Below are 15,541 nucleotides of genomic sequence, written 5' to 3'. Positions count from 1 at the left end.
GGATTATTTATGAGGGAGTGAGGTAAATTTGTTCCAGATAACGTACAATAGCTTGTTCTTGTCACGACCTGACTCTGAAAAGAAACAGCCGTGGGTTAGTAAATACCTGGAAGGGCATCCTCCCACCCTGGGAAATGTCACCACTCGTACATTACATTGGATAGTTAAGACCTCACATCTAATATGTAAATATTTTCGACTGTGCAATTTATCCCCACCCAAATACCTCTGAGGTAAAAGCAATTTTGTGCTGACATTTAATACCGTCTCCTTCAAGAGAACAGTTTGATCCAGAGACCTGCATGGCTGTCAGTGGTTTTCAGTGGAGCTACTTTCTACAGAACAACTGGTCCTCATAAAAACATTACAATGACGTTATGTGCGTCAACCCAACTATTGGGGACATGGCGGTTGAGATCTGTAATGGCTCTTGTCCCATCATGTCTTTCCACCTCTCACTCTCCTGCTGTTAAACATCAAAGTGTGTTATGAACTGTTGCCCATTTTGCTCTTTCCTTGGAAACTTACAAACACAACAAGCCCGTGGTGGAATGCAGTCAAGTATTTACAGTACTGCAAATGTACTGTACTTAGGTTTTGCAGCACGTCTACTACTTTCTCACACACAAACACACACACACGACTGGCATTGACACAATTGTGCTTTATTGCTGTACATGTACAGTACTTATAAAACATTGGGAACATAATAATTATGAAATTTCACATACAATCTTTTTCTTTCCACAAACACATATGTATGCAGGTTAAAACATACTGTATGTCATGTACAAAATAAAGATTACAATAATAAAAAAACAAAACAACAACACTATGAAAAGGCAGTGAGATACCTCTGTTCAGGTGCTAAAATATTGTGTCTCTCTGGACAACTATACATGGGATTGAATGGCCGTTCTGCACTGGCTGTAGCACCAGAGAGCCAGCTGATCTCAGAGCAGAGGATTCCTGACTGACAAAGATGACTGGCAGTAATCTGGCTGCCAGAGTTTGGTGTGCTCACGACAGACACAGCTAGGTCATGAGGGATTGCATACTATGTAGCTGATATGTGAGGGTGGATGTGGAAAGATGATGAGACACGGGGGACAGTGCAATGATTCACAGTGCAGTGGGAAGCAGTTCTTCACATTAGACAGCCTTAAAAAAAAAATGTTTCCACATGAGCACGTCATAGGGGGCCAGTTCCAACACGTGGTCATGCAACGTAAAAAGCAATGACATCAAACGTATCATCTTCTCATTTCATGATGTCAGTAAACATGTTTATACACAATAACGCACACGACTTAACCAGAACCCTGATCATAATGTAGGACAGACACAGAGCAGAGGCTATAATTTCTCTTTCCCCGTCACTGGCAAAGTTGACTAATTTGATCTCTGGTCCCTGTCTCTCTCAGGTGGAATTAAATCGTACTATGATGAAAATGTCTGACGTACAGTCGTTCTGTAACGCTGTACTCCTCATGTGACCCCCCTGTCACAGAAAACAAGATGTGGATCATGGAGCAAATCAAAAATCTTATTGGTATTAACTTGCTTTATAAAAATGAACTGCATACATAACTTTTGAAGACAATAATCACATTAAGCAGTCAGGTACACTCTAGATACAGGCGCATGTTCCAGTAATAAGATACACAGGTTTATTGATGTACACAGGCAGTGAAATAAAAATTAGCATTTATACATTCAGCCAGTCAGTCGAAAATGCAGCTCAGCTGATTTGCCATCTCGGTTGTGAATATCAGTGGTCTCCTCTAATTCCTCTTGAATATTTGCGCACCTTCATGCATCGACAGCAGCCGCCATCGATCCTGTGATGGTGCTGCTAATTCGTAAGGCTGAATCAATCAGACACATTGTGGGTGATCAGTGGGAATGAGAAATCAATTAGAGCTATTGATACTTTGTTGCTCTAACAATTCCGATCTTCAAAGATCAAACACCTTGTTGAGACACACCCAGCCCATTACAGAAGTCAACACGATGCCACATAAACACTGTGCAATAAAACATCCATATACAATGAAGACATCTGCCTTGCATTAAAGGAACAGAACAATAGGATCAAGAGGGGTAAAACAAATAATATTAAATAGAGTATAAAGAATTTCATAGCCATAGACAATCATTCTGAAAAAAAGATATTCACATTTTAAAATAAACCTCTTCTCTTTACCTTAGTCATTGCATCTAACCCAAGACATTCTTAAATCTCAGTTTCACCATCACAGACAGTATTATCTCACCTTTTCCTTGTCTTTCGGTTCAATCTCTGTGCTCTCTGCAATAGTCAAAGCTACAACATACGCCACTAGTCACAATTTACATAGCGGTTACCATGGAAACACCCGTAGAGCCGGTTTGATCCATTAGAAAGTTGGCGGTGGACTGGTGGGGTGAGGTCGAAGACCAAGTTGGGAAGGGGTTCAGTTTGTTTCGGGGGTACGGCAGGTAGTGGGCGCCTGTGAGGACTCGAAGAATCTGTACAATAATTCAGAGTTCATCTGTGCGCGAGTCCCTGAGCTCTGCACAGTCTCCTGAACAACACCCAACACATAAAACTGTTCAGATGTTGATGATGAACGATGAGAGTTAAATTGCTACGTTTCAAGTGTAGACTGTTGTTGTTTTCTTTAAATATTTTTTTATTTTTTATTTGTCTCTTCTTTCTAACATGTTCTGTTGATCTTCTCAAAGACGATCATCACTGAAGCACAGTAACAGCTTTGATTTGGTCATTTATGCCAGTCTGTACATATTTGAGTATATGGGGACAATTGTTTACATCAGTTTTGTTTTTTTTAACTGTACGTGTTAGTTTAGACATATATTTCACAAGTCGTGTCACTTTGGCACAGAGTTTCATGTTCACAACATGAACCGTATACCTCACAGCTGAAAGATTTGTTATTTTAGCTTCAACCTCAGCAGGTTTTTTTTTTTTTGTTAGATCCCCTTTATATAGTAAAGGTAAGTGCAGTGCTTTGCATTTTGGCCAGAGGGTTTTGCTCCTCAAAGGCTGGTGGTAACAATGGAGAAGAGAGAAGTGCACCGTGGGATATCACTGAGGTTACCCTGACCCCTGGTCGCACGTGTTGCCAGGGCTGAAGTTGCACTTAGAGCCCAAACGTGAGAGGCTAAGTGAGAGCTGTCTACCTGAAAAAGGTCCCACATCTAAGCCAGTACTGATGAAAAACCGGAGGTGTCCAAAGGCGTCAGTTGACTTGTAAACTTCAGAGAGGTCTGAGATCCGAGGAGGGGGTTGGTGGGGGGGTGCACACAAACTCTTCACAGGAACATCACAGGTCAGCATGTCAAGTATAATCAGCACCATGTTTTGGGGTGGAGCTCCTTTGTGTGCAGCGGTGCCTCATCATAGGCTAGGATATGGACACTCTAAGTGTTTAATATCCACCTACAATGAAAACACCACTCCTTAGCTCTTTAATTCCTCGGACAGACATCATAAATCTTTATCTCAGAAGCCCTAAGATAAATAATAACGTGATCTTGATTATTATTCTGACTGTATGTTAGTAAAATATTTGATCTTAACCCCCAGCTCCCTGTGAATCTCTCCTCATTTTTCTGTCACATAATGCTGAGCTTCTATCATATAGGTTGGGGTGTCCTCCACAGTCGAGGTCAAAGGTGGAGAAGCAGGACCAACAGCCCAGGGACTAGGCTCATGCTCTGGGGCTTGGAGCTTCAGCCGAGCCCCTGGGTGCTGAGGTTTCTTGGTCCACATAAAAAACCCCAATAATAATAATAATAGTAATAATAAAAAGAACATGTGTGAGTGTGGTTGAAGAGAAAGAGAGGGAGGAACTTCAGCACCAATACATGCGACTGACTGCATTACACAGCCTCCGTCATGGAGAGGCTTTCCTGTTGGTCCAGAGCAGCGTGGGGGGCAGGGGTGGGGACGGAGGTGGACGTTGTTTCCAGTCCCCCCGCCCCTCACACTGAACTCGCCGCCACCGCAGAAGCTCCCCCAGGGCGGCGTTTTCATCCCTGTTGGACAGACGTAACCGCTGGAACACCTGGAGGAGAGATGGCGGACAATTAGATCCACATCACACACTAAAACAACAACAACTTTCCCCCCAAATGGACGGACAAACAGATGACGTGGAGTTGAAATGACCAGGCTGTGATTGGAGATAGCAGTGAGAGAAGTGACAAGCAAAAGTAGAATTACGGCCTTGCACTTCTGCAGGTTACATCCCTGTTTATCCAGAGTCATATCAACTATTAACCATGTGTGAAACTTGTTTTCTAGACCTTGACCAAAATCTTATCAGTTCCTTGACTCCTATAACTGAGAACCAGCTCAAAAACAATATGCCGCTGGCTCTGGCTGTCAATGGTGTGGAAAAACCTCACCTCCTTGTCACCGCAAAATCATCCTAAAAACAGATGAAAGACGTTTAAAATATCATCATCTAATCTTGTCTCCATTAGAGATGACCAGCCACAGAGCACGCTGTCTGATTCATCATCTTGAAAGAGCCAGTGCGATCAGTGGTCTGATTTCCCCCTCCTAAAGTGGGACAGCTTTCCTCATGAATCACTCTAATGAACAACACGGAGATGAATCTGGGGCGGGTGCACAGCCATTTGGTGAGACCGTTGATACAGCAGGAAGCAGCGGGGGGAATCCCTCCTTTGACTGACAGCTTTAACGGCAGCTCGTTTCCATATTCAGTCTCTGGAGCCCACGCGCTGTACATCACCTTGAAGAAGATCTTTTGGATTACAGTGGGGAGCATCTCAAATTGGCTCCTCTACTTTCTCACAAATACTCAGTGCCATACACAAAGTGCACACCCCCATACACACACATACGCATGCATGCATACAATTGTCTCTTTTGAGCGCATCATCAATCATCTGCCAGTCAATACCCAGATAAATCAATCAGATAGGAATTCCAATCTGCCTCAGTCAGTAATACCAGCGGCCTGGGATCGAGCCCTGATGATCCAGATCAGATTAGGAACTGGAGGTTATAATGGTGGCAGCTGATGGCCAGTTAAAGGGCAAAAAACTGATCTTTATGCTCAGAGATGGGATTAAAATTATATGGATATAGTGTGCATTTCCCGCTGACAGGAAAACACCAAAAGGAAAAATGTGCCACTCTGTCGCAGCTCAGTAATAGAGTTTAACTTTTTCAAAGGCTCGTTCATGATAAAAACATTTTCGGCAGCTGATTCATACACAGCTGGTACGTCGTGAGAATTTGCAGCAGCAGGACAATTTATTTAGGACTGACTTAAAATAAACTACAGTGTCCATGTTGATCATAGCGAGGGAACATGTTTTCTAGTGTAATGGTGCAGCACACTGAGTTGGAGATCTATCAAGCTTTGGCCACACGCTTTCATTGTTGGTTTTGGGTCTTCTCATGAATCATTTATTGACAAGATTACAAATACTACAAATACTTAAAATATAAAGCCAGCCTCATCGGATTAAAATGAACTTTTTTTTCTTCTGGTGTCTCAATGTTTACGGTCGCTCCCGTTGACCCCGTTTTCTGTTTTTCACGACTGCTGGAGTTATAGCAGTGAGCTAAATCAAGTCACCAGAACATACAGTATAATGGAACAAGCATACTGTACATTTAGTGATGCATTCCAACTTTGACATACATGCAGAAGCACACAGCTGTGAATGTTCATATGTGTGCACTCTCTCTCTCTCTCACACACACACACACACACACACACACACACACACACACACACACACACACACACACACACACACACACACACACACACACACACACACACACACACACACACACACACACACACACACACAGATTGACTGCCTGCACAAGCACAATACTCAACGACCTAATCCATAATTTACACCTCCCTGCCAGGCTATTCTCTGCACTGGCGCCAGCCGGGAACATCAGCTACTGGAACAGTAGTCAAGTAGGAACAATGTGTCCTTCTGCAATGCTTGACTTTACATGGACACACACACACACACACACACACACACACACACACACACACACACAGAGAGCAGGGATGTCCCTATAATTTCAATCATATAGTGTAGAACATAGAACAGTTTGTGCTGAGTTGAGCTCATTCGCTTGAATGGGACCAATCAGGTGACAGTGTGGGAGTGCCAATGCAGAGGGGTCTTTACCTGTACCCTGAAACAACACTCCTCTAACAGTAGTCTTTGCATTCTGTTGAGTAAGTCTGTCTCCTGATTTGTTGCACTACTTTGTCTTCATCAGTGAAAACATAGGGTCACTAAACAGCTTGTATTTCTAGAACCAGTTTGCCAGTGTTGTTGGACAAAAAAGAGGAACTGCAGAGGGGGTGGAGGCTGCTGGAAGTCACTGATGATCTATTTGTGAGCTCTTTCCCGGAAATTTCAGTGGATAGGTTAGGTGACGTGGGGATTTCAGAGAAACTGGCATGGAACCTTAACTCGCTCACGCTTTGACACTGGCAAACACAAGGGATTCATGCAGAGAAACTAAGGCTGTCTGTCAGGCCTCCTTATCCTTTGAGTGTTGTTATTCTAAGTAGCAAACATAACCGTCTAGACTGCTGTCGACTACTGACTACAGAAACCAAAACAAGTTAGTCCATTCATTCCTAACAGAGTTATCCACCCCCTTCTCCTTCCTTCATCCTTTCCTTTTTATCTATCCCATTAGATCTGCTAATCCTGCATAAACACAGCCTGGAATGCAGCTAATTGAATGGTATTCTGGGTCATAGAGTTGTTCCCATCCCTTGAATGAACTTATGATAATGAACTTGCTCCAGAAAACATAACAAATTAATGAAGAAAGGAACCAAGTCAAATGTTTCCATGCTTCAGTTGTAACAGTGAACATATGAACTCATTCATGGAGACAATGTCAAACACATTTGGACAAAGATCTAGAGTGACTTCCAAGGCTGGACAACTGTTGGTTAGCACCAGTGACAATACTAACAACTGTAATGCTAAATAACAGGGTCGGAAGGTTTAAAAAAGAGTTCATGTGATGGTTTCAGCAACATAAAAATCCAAGCAGATGAATAAGCAATAATCAAAATTGCAGCTCTCTTTTTGTAAACAGACTTACTCCACGTATTTGAATTTACCAGTCATCAACACCAGACGACATGGAGCTAAACTGACTCCAAACCATCTAATAAAGTATCTCACTGAAAAACAAACTATGCCAATAGCCTCAACTGAGACGGCAAGATTACAGTGTCTTCTGACAGCGACTGTGTGCAGGTACACTGATGCAGAGAGTCATGCTGAACTCAAGAGCTGCAGTTTTCTTCCAGAAATAACTAAAATACAAAAAAAGGTGGGTGGGGGCAGTGGTGCAACTGATTCTGGGATCAGACTTTTGAATCTACCACTGATCCTGACATAACAGGAGACAGGGCAGATTTGCTCGTCTGATTCCAGACCAGTGTTTAAAGGACGAGCACGGTAAACAAGGGGAGCAGGTGAAGCTGAGATGATGTCCTGCTAAAGCAGTGGTTTTCAGTTTTTTTCCCCAAGGACCGATGTTTTCAGAGATTTCACTTGCATCACAATGACTGAAAATTGTGATATGATATTTTTAATAAATTTTCTGCTGTAAATACTTAAACACTCTACAGGAGCTTTCTTGTATACTCCAGAAACAGACTTTCAGCAGAATATTATCTTGAACTTAGACAAAATATTTGAGGTAGTTTTTTTCCCCCCTTACATAATGACGGTCATTACCGCCATGATCCCACACAGGGTCTATGAAAAACACTGCCATTAAGGGTGGAGAGTCGCGAGGCATGATATATACACTCACCACATCCCTACATGTGAACAGGGCCTCCAATGAGCCCCCTCCCCCCCCGACCCCCCCTCGCTGTTTTAGAGGGCGGCCCCCGCACCGAACGGAGAAAAGTTGAGATGTCCCCTCTGGAAGATAAAGGAGGGAGTGAGAGAAACAGCCAAACTCATCAGAGTCAGAGAGGGAGAAGAAGAGAATCACACAGTTCTGTATACTTCATCACAGGTCCCGAATAGGAAATCTATTACCTGTACTTTTCTAAAATTTATCTTTACAGCAATTTAGGAGTCCACTAAAGTCACTTTTGCTAACTAGCCAATACTTTCCACATGGTCTGCCTATATAAACTGGGACTACTTGATATTCTTATCAGTATTCAATTAACTGAAAATTATGTTGTCATGTGTTACCAGTATATGCCCTCAGATTTTTTAATGTATGTCTGTATATTTTTGATGATAAGATACGATACGATACGATACGATACAATATACTTTCAGCTCAGGGAAATTTGTCTTCGATTCTGCAGCTGTGCCATAAATGCCTTAACAGCCACATTGACAACAAACAATACATCAATAATGATGACCTATTAATAAGCTTTAAATATGTGTGAGTGAGAGCTTAGCACAATTATTAATTTTTCAAGCTTTTGTACTGCATTGTACTATGTTACATCACGTTAAACCATGTTTGTTTTTACTATGTATAAAAGGTTCTTGTACCCCACAAATGTATGCACAATAGCCTGGAACTGTAGTCGGAGAATGCCACCCTACAAGCCCCTGGAGGGTTTTTTTCAGCAAGTAATTCACACCCTTTAAGATAAACCATCACATTAAAAAAAGAAATTGTCTATTGAATTAGCAGCTAGAATATGCGGCATTCTATTTTTTTTTAATACTGTAAGAAAAAAACCTTAAAGATCATGTGCTGGTACATCACTATGATGTCTCACAAACACAGACGGGAACTCCAAAAGATGAATTTGGTGAGCTCACCACAGCTGTGAGAGCCAGGCCACAGCACTTAGCCAACCTGAGGACAGCGAGGAGGATACACAGTGTGCCTTCAGATCTCTAGTGGCGGGACCTTATGAATCATGTGTTCTGGGCTGCTCCCAAGGTGGGACACTACGTACTTTGCCCCTGTTTTGTGCTTCGTGCTCTACTGACTGTGACACTCAATCACTGACTGCTGCAGTCGCTGATGGATCCAAAATCAATTTTCCATGTGGTGAAAGTTTCTTTTGAGCGTAAGGATGAAACAGCTGCAGCCTGAGATACATGATGCAGTTACACATCAGCTACTAACATAACATTTACAGAGTAGATGAAGGAAACCTCAAGCAGGAGGAGTGTTCTCAAGCTGTTGGGACATTTTGATTACAATATATGGATACATTTTTCTATTAATATATGGATAAATCTATCTAGATCTTAGACTTGGTGGTGTTGGTGGATAAAAGACAATTTGTACTCAGTCTCAGTTGTTGTTGCCTGAGGTGAGGGTACAGCACGTGATAATCATCATAAGAGCTTTCTCCCAGTTGTGAGTGGCTCTCCCTGTGGACGTCCTCTATGCTACTAGACCAACCATGTGAGTGTGATCAAGCTAATGAAGCTATACATCTTTAAACCTTTCAATTATTAAGGCTTGCTATAACATTCACGTGTTTGTGGTTTATCTCAGTTTGTTCTTCTGGCTCTGGTTCAAGATGGTTTCCACTTTTATTCTTCCTATTTAATGAGGCTGTTGTATGTCTATGTGAATGTGTGTGTGTGTGAGTATATACACACACATAGCTGCGTGTGTGTGTAAGCTTGTGTGCATGCATGCAGGACTTTAAATTCAATCCTGAAACTGTACACCTGTCTACAGAGCCAGAGAAAGCTTGCATGTCATGAGTGATACGTGTTGTTCTGAGGGGGGCCACTTTCCGGTCCACTCAAAATGTCAACAAACCCAAAACAAAATACAGGCCTGCTATGATTGTGCTGTAATTGTGTGCGTCTGTTAGTGTGGGTGTACGGGCGTAAGCAAGTGTACCGTACATGCCACTCACAGCTCTGTGAAACTAGGACTCCCGGCTCTGTGACTTACACAAGAAAGTAAGGCCACAACAAATACAATTGATCCCTTATTTCCATTAGCATAAAGCATCTGACACTTATATCTTATATTCAATTTAAATGACAAATCTGTGATAATATGTCACACACATAATGTCAGCGCGCTCTCAAGTGTCTGCCTGTGCTCTTAAGTACCTGTCTTGTGTGTTTACCTGAGTATGATGGCTGTCCATGTGTCTGTGCAGAGAGGTGGAGCTGGAGGAGTTTGACTTGCTGTGACTTTCGTCTTCCAGTGACCCTGAACACACAATATCAAAAGCACGTTATGAAACACAGACAGACATCTGACCTGAGGTCCTCCCACACACAGGCAGGTAGAAACTGAAGGACGCCTCACTCTTCAATCACAGACACGTTGCAGGAAACAACCTTCCCTCATGCAGAGGGAAATGTACAGGAGAAGAGACACACAGACAGACTCTATGAGAGGTAAAAGACTACTGTTATCACTCTTCGGCTGCAGCTGACAAATTTATGGCCCTCCTTTAACCTATCTGTGGTCTCCTTACCTTATAACGTGACTTCATAATTTAATTCTGCATAACTCCTCCTTCCCTCCTACATCTGACCCCTGCCTGAACAATGCTTTTATTTCTAGATAAATTTAAGTCATGATGTGACAAAAAGGGTAAAGGCCTACTACATGTTTAGTCAGTGGTATTGTTCTCTCCAGGACACCAATAAAAGCAGCAGTGTATTCTCTATTTCGTACAACATAGCCTTTTTGCTTTAAGCTAAACTGTAAATCATACTTCTCATTTAATTCTACACTGTGCACATCTAGATGTGACCAACCAGAACACTTACCAGGGACTCCAGTTTCTATCCATATCCTCTCTATCTGCTCCTCTTTCTTTACAGGATCACAGCCTGTGCTAAACTATATATGATATGGGTGCGTTGCAAAGCAATTTATATCCACCTGGACTTTCATATGCAACTGTTTATATTTGCTTTTTTTTTTTTAATTTCTTTGATTTAATATTGAACAATGTAAATGCATAATACATAGATAGACGGTTACCATTGGAGATCTGGTTGCCGTTCTCTACAGGGCCGGGGCTTGGGGAGTGGGGAGAGTGGTTGTTGGCGTTCTTGTCCTGTAGCTGCAGAGAAGGTGAGGTGGGGGCAGAGCCGCATTCTTCCCTCCCTGGTAGATTGATATTAGAATTGAATCCTGCGAGGAATATAGCCAGAGGAAAACACTGCACATGTCAGTACATGTCATGTATGGCAGACAACAGACATAAGATTCCATTATGCATGGGTTCATCAGAGTACCTGTGGGCGACAGCAAAAAATTCAATTTTGTGACTTGGATAATTATACGTTAATTCCCAGCCTCTCTCTCCTTTTTTTCTGGCAGGACCACAGCAGTAGTTCTCACTGTATAAATGCAAATGTTACTGACTGACTGAGTGCTGTAGTTTCCACCACGGTTGTTGCTCTTCTGAAATGAAGTAACACAAAGAAGCAGTATTGCCGAATTAGTTCTTTTGTCTTTTGTTAAAATTTTTGGAGCCATTTAGCTCAAAATGTATGACTTATTGTACACAATATTGCATCTATCAACACAAGTGTGTCACCAGCATTGTCCGATGTATTCGAGGTCAGGCCATCCCCCCCACAGACACACCTCTCTTCAGCAGCTGACATGAATAAGTATCTGACCTTCTCTCTTACTGATCATTTTACAAGTAAATACAGCTGAAATTGCAGCACTACTGTTGTTTTTAACTTCTGTTTTTAGTGGGTTTGTAAGGTCATGGTTAAAAAAGAAGAAAATTGAGCAGTGCAGCCGCTTGGAAATGGCTTGGAAGTAACTGCTGATGAACATGTAACCTAAATGGGTCTCGTGCCAGTCACTATTTAATACTGACAAAAGAAACAGACAAAATATGTAAATGAGAACAGCGTTATTGTGAATTTGGATACATTATGATATTGTGTATGATCACACTAAGTGGGAGAGAAGCAAACAGATAAAGGGCTGAAACCTGCTGACACCAGGCAGAATGCAAACAGCCTACGATGCAGTCCAGCCATATACTGGGTTTTGACTTCGTCTTGTTCCACTTAGCCCCCCCCCCCCCCCCACTCCCTCGCTTGCACAGCTATCCTAGCCTTTTAAAAAGTATTCATTCAGCTCTGTCGGGTAGGAAGGTGACTCCACATGACCTGCCTCTGCCCCTGCTGCTGCTCCCCAGGCCTCACATGCTCTCACACACTGAATGAGTAAGAGGCTGTGGGTGCATATGCGTGTGGGAGTGTGAATGGGAATTCGTCAGCTGCTGTCCCACACTGAGAATGCGTGCCTTCTGGTCCGCCCCATGGTCACAAGATGCCTAAATATAAACTTAGTCTACTATAGGTCCAGTGGGGTAGGTGTGTGTTTGTGTGGGACAAAAGGCCCAGGTAGGGGAGAGAGATGCAGACAGGGGTCCGTGTGACGTTTGCACACTTGTGAAAGGATGCGTCACAGTGAGTAGTTGGGTTTGTACAATAAAGACCATAATGAGAGAGAATTTGACTTTTATCCAATTCTGTTAATATTGTGTGCCCTCTTCCCCTGGCATTCCTGTGGTTTTCTCATTCCCTGTGGATAGGGAAGGGGAGGAGGAGGAGGGAGAGACAGCTGCTCTTCACAGAGATGTCTGGGATAGCAACTGCAACCCCTGGCCACTCCCATAGCGTCAGGTATCACACTCAGTCATTTAACAGCCGAGGGGGAACGGAAGTAGGCCATCCTGTTAAGCCCATCGGCATCCCTCTGTGGCCTGATCTAAGCGGACCGCCTTGCTTTCCCCACTCAAAATACCCCAGTGCCAGGTTCCCCTGTCACATACACAGTTTCCATGACGCCAGCGCTTTTCCCGCACAGGTCCAGGTGCTGACGAGGAGTCAAGTGCAACATGTCATGTGAGGCATATGTGTCAGCATGTGCACTTGCTCTCATACCGTCGCTTATAAGGAGTTCAGCTACCTGCCCTTTAAACCTGTTGCAATTATAGAAGTATGACACAACTGTGGCAAATACAAATCACAGAGCTCCACAACAACGACAACCCTTTGTAGAGATGACAGACTGATGATGACAGCAGCAAGTACTTTCACTTGTTTTTCCAGCTAGTCTCCTTGATAATTGTATAATAAGTCCAGGATGGCCTGTTTATGCTGCTGGTCACTCGCACTTCCTTCAGCAGAACATGAGTGAGCTGCTGAATATTTAATGCCGACCCTCATCATGCTACTGCTCATGTATTATTAACCCAGCCACAACTAATACACTTTGAGGAAACAGAGGCTCAGTTAAAACACAGTGGCACAACTCTGTCTGATGAGCCCATGGTTTCTCAGTATGTTTGGAGTATTGATGGGAAATGTACTTGAGTAAAACAACACGAAGTAATCTCTTGTGGGTTTGAAACCTTTGACCTGGGGGACCCACCCATTTCATTTACTAGGTGAGACAAATATGTTTGTCCTGCTTTCGCAAAGGTCAACCCTTGCATCAGTGTCACAGGTTCTGTATGTGCTCTGCATTGTAGTAGGTTGAGCTACAACGCAGACAGATCATACTTAAAGTGCAGTGAGATGCAAAGTGGGCTACACCAGCTAGCTCATTAGCTAACATGTAACGGGGCAGCTACAACAGCCAAAGGGCACTACACTGGAGACTGTAACAAATGAGCTGCCTCAAGTGGGCCAAAGAGGGTGGTTGAATTAATGTAACGTGTTTCTGTTGCAGAGAGGGAGGATTTATGAGGAAGGTGTTTTGGACACTGGTGCATCTCAATTCCATACCACTCAAACACAGGGCATGTGTGTCACAGATCCACACACAAACACAATACAAGGGGTTAATCCCTACCTATTAGCACACCCCTACCCTGCACTACTCCGGTTGTACAGAAGGTAATCACCCAGTACCCAATAGATCATCTGGTACAGACAAGGCTGAGGCTTTGATCACGAACACATACTCACACATTCAGCTGAGTCTCGACCCCTTACATACTGTACATAAATAACAACCCATCATCGCGTTCATATATTGGTTTGACTCAGGTTAAAGCAACTATAAGTAGATCATTAAACTGAGACTGCAGATTGAATTGAAAACAATGAATCGATTAAAAAGGGAAGAAAGGACAGAGAAATGATTCATTTAGACTCTGAAAAACTGATATTGTGCCGTAATGTTCTCTCTGCCAGTGTTTTAGATGTGTGCAACTGTGAGTGAGTGCATGTGTGAGCGTGTGAGCATGAGTGACAGACCTCCATCTCTTGTCTTCCGGCCAGACGTGGACTTCCTCAGCAGGCTGCGTCCAGAGCTGAACAGAGTGTTGAGTTCATCAAGAGGGCTGGTCAGGGGTCTGCCATTGGCTGGGTTGAACAGCAGAGGAGAGGAGGAGCACGAGTGCGCTCTCCGGGGCTCAGGGCGAGTCATCTTCACCGGGGAGTAGGGAGGCGGCTTCCCCAGCGGTTCCCCCCCGGCCCTTTGTGAGGACATTTTGGGGGAGTCCGTGCTCCCTGTGACAGATGCTGCTCGCGTGAGGGTCAGGAAGTTGGCCTCAGGCGGGAAGGGGAAGTGTGAAGGAGGCCTGTAGGGAGGAGGGGGGGCGCTGGGAGGAGGAGGTGGTGGTGGAGGGGTGAGTGGAGGTGTAGACTTCTTCTCTGGCATGAGGACGGTGAGGCTGGGGGAGGAGTCGGCCCTCTGGCGAGCGTACTGTGGAGACAGGGGGCTATCGGGGCCGGTGGCGTAGTTCAGGTTCGTCTCAAACACCGGCAGCTTCTTGACCTCCAGCGGGGTGAGGGGTGACTCGTCTGAAGCGGGGGAGCAGGTGACGGGAGAAGGGGGAAACACCAGTAGAGGCGGACGATGAGGGAGCAGGTTGGGGAAGGGAGCCGGGATGTCACAACCGCTGCCGTCTTTGCCGTGCTGAGCTTTGGGAGCGCCGCTGCTGGACAAGCCCTGCGAGTGAGCGATGTCCAAGCCGGCGGCCACTCCTCCTCCCGTCAGCCGTTTGGTCTCCCTGCTCTGAGGAGGAGATGTCCCTAATCCTATGAGACCCAAACCCAGAGCCTCCAGTTTTGCTGCCTTGGTAACAACGGTGGCGGGAGGTCCACCATCTTCAGTAGTAAAATACTTCATCTCCTCATAGACGGCTTCAGAGTCGGCCAGTTCTGGGCTGTCAGGGGGCTCCTGGAGGCTCCGAGTCCGCGGCTGAGAGCCCAACATCTCTATGTACACATCCTCTTCGTCATGACCCTGGTAGAGGCTCAGCGCGACCCCTTGTGGGGCATCGATGGACGCGGCTCTCTGCATTAAACCACCAAACCCTGCGAATCCCCCGGCGCGGGACAGCAAGGCCAGCTTCACATCAGCGGGGCGCAGCTGGTGGAGGTGTGGCGCTACGGCGTTGATCTCCTCGTAGGAGCCCGTTAGCTTTGTGTTGGGACTACGCTTGGGTTTGGGGGGTGGCACCTTCCTCATGGTTGTGTAGTCATCACTGTGGGGGCGGGGCTTGGACAGGGCTGAGGAAATTACAAATAA

The 15,541-nt window shown here is 44.5% G+C and overlaps 1 protein-coding gene across 6 annotated transcripts in view; it reads right to left on the bottom strand.

The window, feature by feature from the left end:
* Positions 1 to 646: 646 nt before the first annotated feature.
* Positions 647 to 15,541, bottom strand: part of myo16 (myosin XVI) — a 97,329-nt gene continuing 82,434 nt past the window's right edge. For 5 of the 6 annotated variants that reach the window (XM_085766180.1, XM_085766181.1, XM_085766179.1 and 2 more), the window contains exons 32-35: positions 14,263 to 15,522; positions 11,009 to 11,161; positions 10,137 to 10,222; positions 647 to 4,073 (exon numbers count right to left, since the gene is read on the bottom strand). In XM_085766180.1, coding sequence (XP_085622306.1) covers positions 3,903 to 4,073; positions 10,137 to 10,222; positions 11,009 to 11,161; positions 14,263 to 15,522 — 1,670 coding nt within the window. In that variant the 3' untranslated portion in view covers positions 647 to 3,902. Of the gene's footprint in view, positions 4,074 to 7,867; positions 7,981 to 10,136; positions 10,223 to 11,008; positions 11,162 to 14,262; positions 15,523 to 15,541 lie in introns of all 6 variants that reach the window. The other variant, XR_015034662.1, reaches the window with a different exon arrangement.

Source organism: Trachurus japonicus, chromosome 21 (genome assembly GCF_045865225.1).
Source record: "Trachurus japonicus isolate A0001 chromosome 21, Traja_1.0".
In the NCBI taxonomy this organism is placed as follows: Eukaryota; Metazoa; Chordata; class Actinopteri; order Carangiformes; family Carangidae; genus Trachurus; species Trachurus japonicus.
The sequence above is the reverse complement of the archived record's forward strand: the minus strand, read 5'-3'. Positions and strand labels throughout refer to the sequence as shown.